The 10,529-nt window shown below is 32.7% G+C and overlaps 1 protein-coding gene across 1 annotated transcript; it reads right to left on the bottom strand.

Annotated features, from left to right (window-relative positions):
- Positions 1-7,954: 7,954 nt before the first annotated feature.
- On the bottom strand, positions 7,955-10,039 carry LOC107912863 (endochitinase). The gene is made up of 2 exons (XM_016841216.2): positions 8,962-10,039; positions 7,955-8,466 (listed from the first exon to the last, which is right to left on the bottom strand). Exons 1-2 carry the CDS (start codon positions 9,546-9,548, stop codon positions 8,097-8,099), a joined length of 957 nt encoding a protein of 318 aa, XP_016696705.1. The 5' UTR covers positions 9,549-10,039; the 3' UTR covers positions 7,955-8,096.
- Between the last annotated feature and the right edge of the window lie 490 nt (positions 10,040-10,529).

Here is a 10,529-nt window from a genome sequence, read left to right as displayed (position 1 = left end):
GCCGTGTGTCCCTTGTAAGATTAATGGTTTCTTTTTGAAAGTTACACAACCTAGCACACGGCCTGGCACATAGGTGTGTGGCTTGGCCGTGTGACCCAAGTCAGAGAGTTAGACGGGCAGGGACACGACTATGTGTCCCTATTTTGAAAGTCACACGGCCTAAGACACAAGTGTGTGCTCAGCCATGTGATCCCTACAATCCAAAATTTTCAACTTTTTCTTAAACTTTCTAAATGTTTTCGATTTAGTCACGGATTGTTTCTATAGTATTTTTAGGACCTCGAGGGCTCGATTAAGGAATATTATCAATGTATGTGAATGAAATTAGATTATGTTTGCATTGCTGTATGAATTGAATGGTTTACTGTTCTGTTTGTTCGATAATGCTCCGTAACCCTATTCCGGCGACAGATACGGGTTAGGGGTGTTACAATTCTTCCTCATAGACTTATACATAGATTCATGTCTCGTAATCTGCTAATTAAATTTACATATTTCGAAGGTTACACCATGAACTATCATATTGACATATCTTGCCATGGGTTTTAACCACATGGTCTTATACACATTCATGTATCGTAAAACCCGTAATTAGGGGTGTGCAAAATTCGAGTAAAATCAAAAAAATTTGGTTAACCGATCGAATTTAGTTAATCGGTCGGTTAACCGATTTTTTCGGTCGGGGTCGGTTAATTATTTTTTGATTTTTTGGTTAACGGTTAATTCAGTTCGAAACCGGTTGGTTAACTGAATTTTTTCGGTTTAACCAAAAAAATTTAATAAATAAAATTATAATATATAAATAGGTCCACTATTCACCTAAACTCAATCCAAACCCAAGTATCCAACCCGACCCAATTACCCAACCCAACCCAATCAGAAAAATTAAAAATAATTAAATAAATAAAAATAAAATTCTAAAACTAAAACTAAAACTAAAGTCTAAAAATAAAAATAAAAAACATATAATTCGGGTAATTCGGGTAATTCGGTTAATTAGGGTAATTCAGTTATTTTTTAACCAAAAATAAAAAACATATAATTTTCGGTTAATTCAATTAACCGACCGAATTAATCGAAAAAATTTTGGTTCGGTTAATTTTTTTTTAAAACATTTCGGTTCGGTTAACGGTTAAAAATTTTGAAAGGTCGGTTAATTCGATTAATGTTATTTCGGTTCGGTTAACCGACTGAACACCCCTACCCGTAATCCATATCTGTCACCAGAGCAAGGTTATAGAACATTACCAGAATTTACATATCAAATACAGATATTTAATATTATTTAACAATCATGTCAAAATTTATTCAATAAGTCCCTTATATGAGCCCTCGAGGCCCAAAACATACATTAGAAACAAGTCAGGACTAAACCGGGAACTCAAAGAATTTTTCGCGAAATCTCAAAATTTTTCCTAGGTGCAGGGGACACACGCCCATGTGGTTAGGCCGTGTGGCTCACACGGCCAAGTGACATGCCTGTATCTTAGGCCGTGTGGGCATTTGAAATAGGGCACACGACTGTGTCCCAGTTCGTGTCCATACCCGTGTAACTCTCTAACTTGGGTCACACGGCTAAGTCACACACCCGTGTGTTAGGCCGTGTGTAGGTAAGCCAACTAAACATGCTCAAACCAATTTGGCCAATTGCCTAAACACAAATCCTCATCAAGCATGTTAGTTATGTAATTCATATAAATACCAAGAAACATGAATGAGCTCATCAATATTAAATTTCTGCATACATGTATTTATCACATCAAGTGTCCATGAACATGTACATATCAAATATTTGTACTTCAAATATTTCTTATAGTAATTCATCTTGAATTCATTTCATCTCATATCGGAAATTTACCCATTGAATCATTTAAAATATCGATGGATACAAGGGTAGTACACATGAAGAGTACGAATCTGAAATTCGTCAATTCATATTCAGAGGTGCTCATTTGAGCACATAAACAGAAAGCCCTCTCTTGAGCCGTATAACAGGAAGCTCGTGTGAGCCATGTAACGGGAAGCTTATTTGGGCTATATAATAGGCAGCTCATAAGAGTCATAATCGAGAAGCTCGTGCGAGCCAATAATAGGTAGTTCCGAAGAGCCATTAACGGGAAGCTTCGGATAGCCATATATCAGGAAGTTCAAATGAGCCATATCGGGAAGCTCCGAAGAGCCATTAATCGGGAAGCTCTCGAAGAGCCATATAACGGGACGCTCATAAGAGCTGTGGTGTGTTTAAAACACATGCAGAATCACAACCAATCGAGATGCTCCAAAGCACTATTATTGGGAAGCTTGAGAGGGCTAATATCGGGACGCTCTTTTTAGCTATGGTATGTCAACAACATAAGCAGGACCACAACCAATACGAGAAATCCTGTATCCATCAAATTTCATTTATCCAAACGGGACTTAACATTTATCGGGCTTTACCAAATATGTGACTGATTTTTATACATGCCAATTATACATTATTCATACATAATATTCAATTTAAACATATAAATATACACAATTTAGTTACACGAACTTACCTCGACAATGTTTGTGAACTTGTATGCTATTAATCCGTTACTTTTTCTTTACCTCGATCTAGCTCTGTATTTGGTTTATCCAGATCTATACAAGTAAATTTAACTCAATTTAATAGAATTCATATTCAATTCAATTCAATTCACATTTTAGGCAAAATTACCATTTTGCCCCTTACTTTAAACTAATGACGATTTCGTCCCTGGGCACGAAAAATGAAATTCATGCAATTTAATCCTTATTCCAAGCCTAGCCAATTTTTACATGTCACATTTACAGCCCATGCATTTCATAAAAAATTATAATTTTTCCATAAATTTTACAACTTTTCAATTTAGTCCCTAAATCACAATTTCATCAAAATTCACTTTACAAAAGTTATTTATCTACCAATAACCTTTCATTTTCTACCATAAATTTCATATTTCATACATACTCATCCATGGCAGAACCCTAGTACTTTGATAACTTTGCAAATTAATCCCCGAGATAGCTAAATTAAGCTATTACGATATCGAAAATATAAAAATTACTAAAAACGGGACAAGAAAACATACCTAATTGATCAAAATAAGTTTTTCTATCTTCAAGCTCTCAAACTAGGGTTTCCATGGCTTTTTATTTAGGAAAGGTGATAAAAATGATGATATTTTCATTATTTTATTACTTATCATCTTTAATTATTTTTACTTTCCAATTTAATCCTTTTTTTCTTAATTTTCCATGGATGAATCATCATCCTTATCTACTAACTCCACAAATTGGTCTATTTTCCATATAAGGACCTCAAATTTTGAATTCCATAGATATTTGATCATTTTAGCTACTAGAATTCAACTTTTGCATTTCATGCAATTTGGTCATTTTATCAATTAAACATGTAATTGGTAAAATTTTCTTAACGAAATTTTTATACGATATTCTTATCATAATGCAGATCATGAAATAATATTAAAATAAATTTCTTTAGAGCTCGAATTTGTGGTCCCGATAGCACTGTTCCAATTTCACTGAAAACGAGTTGTTAGATGTATCGTGTTATGTCAATCTAGTATTCATTTTACCGGAGGCTACACCATGAGTGCATCCATATCATTGAAGATGCCATGGATCATAATCACATGATCTTACTCTTGTTTGTCCAAACGTGATCTACCTATTTGGTTAGCAAGATAGTTGTCATACCAGAGACGAACACAAAATGATCATTCTTATAATATTCACTTACCATACCATCCATCTTTCCTGATCATTCACATTGTCCTTACCTACATACTTACCAATCATTGTTCTTGTCAAAAGAAACTTATACATTTTATCATGGCACTAAATTTCCCCTTTTCTATACTCTTTCATTTACCAAGTATTATATGCATTTTATCATCCTTTATGTATATATTTACTTGTAATCTACACACGAGAGTCAGAGTAAAGACTCACTTGATAACTACTTAAATTGTATCTCGAAGCTCCATACTTGAACATCCAACACGATCCAACAATCACAACTGCTTACAGAACATAAATTCACCATTACAACTTATTCACATACTATATATTATCATCTCAAATGCTGACAACCTTCATGCAAAACCTTGCACTTACAATCTAACTATTATTATACTTTTTACAGACTTATTTAATCAAAATCTAACATGCAGAACCATTATATTTACTTGGAGATGGAATAACCATTGATTAGATTCAGAATAATAACTTCCAATTTAATCAGGAAAAGGTACATTTTAAACTCTTTAGGAAAAGAACCAGAAAGTTACATTTCCCAAGAAGAAGAAGAAGAATCTTCTACAGAACCCTTCTTACTAGGGGTGAGCAAAACTCGATTCGACTCGAAAAAATCGAAAAAAATTCGAATTTCGAGTTAAACGAATCGAGTTATTCTAATCAACTCGAATTTTTTTTCGAATTTCGAGTTCGAATCGAGTTGAGTTTTCGAATTCGAATAACTCGAATAATTCGAATAATTCGAATATCAAACTATAATATTTTACATTTTTACTCTAAACTTCCAAACTTTTTTTCTTTTCCCTCAAAACTTTTACTCCTTCCCACTTTCCCCCCAAAACTTTTACTCCCCTCCCCTCCCAACCCCTTATCTACCCAAAATCCATTTCCCACCAAAATTTTACTCTTCCATTTACTTTTTCTCAAAATTTTACTCCCAAAAACCCTCAAAACCTTTTATTTTCCCCCAAAATTTTTACTCCCTCCCACTTTTCCCCTAAAACTTTTATTCTCTTCTCATCCCACCTCCCATCTACCCCAAACCCTCCCCCCTCCAATTTTTTTTAATATTTTCCCTCCAAAATTTTACTCCCCTATTTACTTTCCCTCAAACTTTTATTCCCCAAAACTTTTTATTTTCCCCCTAAACTTTTATGCCTCACCCTTTACTCTCAAATAAAAAATCAAAATTATCCCCAAAAAAAATACTAAACATAAATAGTAATAATTTTATTTATATATACTATTTATATTATTAAATTAAATTTCACATTTTATATTATTTATATTATTGAATTGTTTAGTCATATTGAATATTTATATTAAAATTGAATTCTTAATTATGCCATAAAATATTCGTGTTAAAATTTTACATTGGTATCAATTGCACATTTTATTTTTAAAATAACTTTTATTAAAAATCATATTTTTATATTTAATATATTTTTTAATTTCAAAATACATAGTGACAAGAATCTGAAGATAATTGAAACAACTAAGCAAACAAATAAACTAACTAGTATATAAAAAATTAATAAATAAATTATGAGGTGATGAAAGTTAATAAAAAATTTGATTAAGGTGGACAAATTTTATTACGATGGGTGACAATGGTTATAAGGACCCAAAAATATTTTTTAAAATTTAACTCGAACAAATATATTCGATTCGATTCGATTCGAATTCCATCTCACTCGACTCGATTCGAGAAAACTTCAAATAAAGTTAGGATGATAAAATGAGATTCGAAAACTCGATTAACTCGAAAATTTTCGATTCGATCGAATGCTCACCCCTACTTCTTACGCATATAAATATGACCCAACTTATTTGGTGGACCTTAACAAGTGTCACACATTCTCTTAGTTGTCCTTAATAATGGTTTACAGTTTTTGAATAGAACATCAATGATGATCTTAAATAATAAATATCAGGTCAGTCTATCCAGTTAGTTCCTAACCAGATTACCTTATGACTTAACTAGTATAGTAACCCAAACTAATAGGGCGTGTTATACCTCTAGCGTACACCTATACCATATTACATTTTTAATTAATAATTATCTAGCTTCAACTAACAAAGTAATATGACATATATATACTTACACAATTGTTGTTATACGCCCATCCTACATGCCAAAATAAATAATTGGGCGAATATGACTTCGCTAAACAGATTATTTTTCCTATTATATGCCTTATCTTTGACCCATCAGACTTGAGGTGTGACACAAAAAGTTCTAGAGTTGTCTTGTTCCTTAGTAAAGCAATACCCTATGCATACGAGCCATTTGGTGCACTTGCCCTGTTGTTTCATGAGAAGTTTGAGCCAAGAAAGTTGTGAGCTCCCTCTTTCAAGTTGTAAGGTCTTCGGTTGTGCCGAATCCATTAAAAGATCGAGCAGCAGCAATGAAAGCATTGTAGGTATAAAAACCATTACTGAAACATCTGCCATGTTTTGATATTTAAGCATCTAATTAAAAAGGTCTTGAGTGATAATGCTGGCAACACCATCGCCACCGCTAGGGAGGGTAGGGGTTGGGGTGGACCCACTACACTGGCTCTGGCGGCCAGTTCCACAATACTTAGACGTGGTGCCACACCACCCATGTTGACTGCAACACGGTTTATTTGGACATAGAGCACCTCCTACTTGTCTTCCGCACTGTTCTGCTGATGCTCCTAGGCATAACAAGAGTATTGCTACACTACTTGATGTCAAAAGAACATACAACTTTTTTGTATCCATTGATGCTTGGTGTGGATTCTCAGTTTGGGATTGAACAAGTACGAGGGTATATATAAATATATAAATATTACATGAAAATAATTGCTGGGGTTTTCTTCGACTTTCCCGTTCAAAAAAGGCTGGCTGGCTTCCTTCATTTTAGTGGACCTATTACCCGATTTTAAGAACCACGCGGTTGTGCAAACTTTCAATTTCCTTGCCAACACAAATACAATCATATTTGTTGGTTTTTTTTTTTTTTAAATTTCGTTTCGTTGTTTGTAGTTTGAATGAAAAACAAAGCTGCAATGTATCGCAGACGCTTGACTTTTTAAATTAAGTTTTGAATTTTAATTTTAATTACAAAATTATTTTTTATGAACTAAAAATCGAATGAAATTTGAAAATAGATTGATTTTAGCCTAGCAGTTTAGTAAATTTGGCATTTGATTTCGAATTTTATAATTTCTTTTTTAAAACTTAAATATTTGTTAAAGTTAAAATATGTTATTTAATTTATATAAAAAAAATAATCTAAGTTTAAACTTAAGTTCAACCTGAAGGGTTATTGGGGGATTGAAATGATCTCAAAATTATATTTGAATTCAAATTATTTATAGTTCAGATTGTTGAAGTTTAAATCATTTCAATCTTTAAATTTAAAAATTTTCAAATAAAATAAAAAATCATTTAAGCTTGAATCTAAATTTATTCAAATCTAAAAATATCTAATTTTAAAATAATCTGAACCCAAAATCAATTTTTAATTCGAAAATTTTCAAAGTGTAAAGACATTCAAACCTCTTCAAACTTAGGTATTACTATTATAAATAACATATTTTAACTTGAAATTTATTTGATTTTAAATTTATTATAAAATAAATTTTGTAATAAAAATGATAAATAAAAAAAGGTCAAGGGGCTGCATTTTTTATTCAAACTTAAACGTATAGGAGGGAACAAAAAAAATCAGATTATTCCTTCAAGAATAAAAATTAAGGGTGCAAGTTGACCCAATTTTTGTTGAAAGAATCTCACCATTTAAAGGTGGCGAAATCTTTTTAAATTCGAGAAGAGTTTTTTTCTCCCGAAATTCCTAGATTCGATGCATAATTTTACATATTTAGTATTTTGAGAAAAAATCAATATTAACATAAAAATTTGAGATAAGGACATTAGTATATACGTGGTGGGAATTTTTGAAATTTTATCATATGCTGTATGTCAATATAAATGGTAAAATTTCAATTTGGATAAATTACATAAAAAGTGACTCAATTTTAAAAAAGAAATATTTACATTGGGTATTTGAGATTCTAACCAGTTTGTTGAGTGAGCTCAAAGCTTAGGAGAGAGACGGGGAAACACAAACTAACTATAAAGATGATTCGTTGCAAGTTAGTTAACTTTAATGGTGGTTAGATATTCAACGGTCACATCAAAATTTTCGAAATCTAATTTTCCTTTTATTTTAAAATTGATTAGACAATGGTTTAGAAACTCCGTTAACTAATTAATCTCCTGTTGATTTGTTTATTAACTTCCACTCAATAGTGACTTTATTCTGTTGGAGTGCAATTCACAATTCAGCCAAAAGGCCTTTGGTTATTGCAATCCAAGTTGCTTCCGGTGTTTATACCCAAGATGTCACAGTACCTCCTGTAGAAACCAATCCTGCTAGCCACCCTGTTATCAGGACCACGACCGCACTCTAGCCCACCATTAATTATGTTAGTGATGACTCCATAACCAGGGACCCGGCCTGCTGCCGTGTCCGCACCCGACGGTCTCCATCCCCCGATGATTACGCTATGGCATGACGGTTTGTTTCCCTGTGGAGTCATCCAAAACCATATGGCTGTCTTAAAGGATAATATTGCGTTCGTGGCTACAAGGTCCGGATTATTTATCAAATCTTCTCCAATGGCTCTTCCAGCTGGTCCATAGTTGTAGTTGCTGAGAAAATTAAGCCCGTCAACAACATGCACTAGTACTTTATTTGGAGAGTTATACATGACTATAGTTTAGTTTTTAAATGATCCAAAACTTTAAGTTGTAGTTGAGTTCTCAAAGTATCATTATTTTATTAATCAAGTCATTTCGTCGACCTTATTAATTTAGTAATTAAATGTCAACTCAAATCATATGCCAAGTGTATTTAAAATATATAGATCAAATTTTAATGAAATTGTTTGTTTTTCAACATGTTATATCCAAGCTACTTATATAGTAAGTACATGTGCTTAAAATTTGATCTATATGTTCTAAACATGATCCACGTCATATTCGAGTTGGCATCTAATGCTTAAGCTGACAGTTAAGTTGACAAAAGAATATAATTGATATAATATTGATACTTTAAGCACTCAAATAAAACGTTTTGAAGTTGGGACCAATTTAGAATGCAATTTATTATATATTATATCAATTATCAACAGATTGAGAACTTACTGAGTCAATTGAATGGGTCCTCGTCCAAAATACTGTCTGCCGGGAGCGCATGGCCAAGAGCCAAGAGTACAATAAGCACCAGGGTTGTTTTGTTCCCTAATAAAGCAGTATCCCCATGCATACGGACCATCCGGTGCAGTTGGCCATCCACCTGTTGTTTCATGAGAGGTTTGACCAAAGAAAGCTGCGAGCTCTCTCTTTCTGGTTGCAAGGTCTCCGGTTGTGCCAAATCCATTAAAAGATCGAGCAGCAGTAATGAAAGCATCATAAGTATAGAAACCATTGCTGGGACATCTTGGATCATTTCGATACTTAAGCATTTGATTAAAAAGGTCTCGAGTGATAATGCTGCCAACACCACTCCCACCACTAGGGGTTGGAGTGGAGCCACCACACTGGCTCTGGCAGCCAGTTCCACAGTACTCAGGTGTGCTGCCACACCACCCAAATTGGCTGCAACACAGTCTGTTTGCACAGAGTGCACCTCCTGCTTGTCTTCCGCACTGTTGTGCGGATGTTCCTAGGCCTTGCAAGAGAATTGCTAGACTAGTTAAAGTCAAAAGACCATACAACATTTTTACATCCATTGATACTTGGTGTGGATTTTGTATTGAACAAGTGCTAGAGGGTATATATATATAACTATATAGAAATAATTGCTGGATTTTTCTTAGACTTTTCCATTCAAAAAGGGCTGGCTGGCTTCATTCATTTTGTGGGGCTATTACCCTAATATAGGAATTTAAGAACCCGTTCGGTTGCAGGAAATTTCAATTTATTTGTGGAGAAAGAGGTAGGATAATATATAAATTTTTATTTTGAGACATTTTATGCATGAAATTTTTTAGGTTTATATATTGCACATACGAAAAATATAAGTAGATATATTTATGTTTTGGTGAAAATTTTAACGTTAACTATGGCATAATAAAAATAAAAATAATGTGTAGTACGATGATACATTAAATTGGGTCACTGAAAGTGATGAAGAGTTGAGATGTTAATGGTATGTAGATATTTTTGAAGATCTTTTTGCACTCAAATGTTCATTGACATAATGTACAAACAGAAATTTGACAAATTACACATCAACATTAAATTATATTTAATTAGGTTAGAGTAACCAGTTGAGATCCAAAAAGTCAAAAGTGTGAAATTATCTCAATTTTAATGCCATGCATATATTTTTGTAGATTTTGTGCACTCTATGTTCATTTATTAAATGTAGAGAGAAATTTGACAAATTACACATCAAAATTAAATTACAGTTAATCAGATGAGAGAAGAAACTAACTTTTAACTTTAAATTCTGGTTACCAAGTAATGTAACCAGCTGAGATAAGTTGGCGTTTAGTTAAGATCCAAAAAGTCAGCATCCATCTTAACTATATGTCAAGTCTGATATTATATCAATTGGTGAAAAAAAAAAATCACTAATCTTTTATAATTTAATTTATAGTTTATAATATATAAAACTATCAGTTTACGTTTTTGTACGATGTACAGGTCCGTTGTGTATATTTATTTTATATTTCTTTTTATAACATTAGTTTTTGTTTAAAATTATT

Source organism: Gossypium hirsutum, chromosome D11, assembly GCF_007990345.1.
Source record: "Gossypium hirsutum isolate 1008001.06 chromosome D11, Gossypium_hirsutum_v2.1, whole genome shotgun sequence".
Classification (NCBI taxonomy): Eukaryota; Viridiplantae; Streptophyta; class Magnoliopsida; order Malvales; family Malvaceae; genus Gossypium; species Gossypium hirsutum.
Note: the sequence above shows the minus strand (reverse complement) of the source record. Positions and strands in the feature narration are given on the sequence as shown.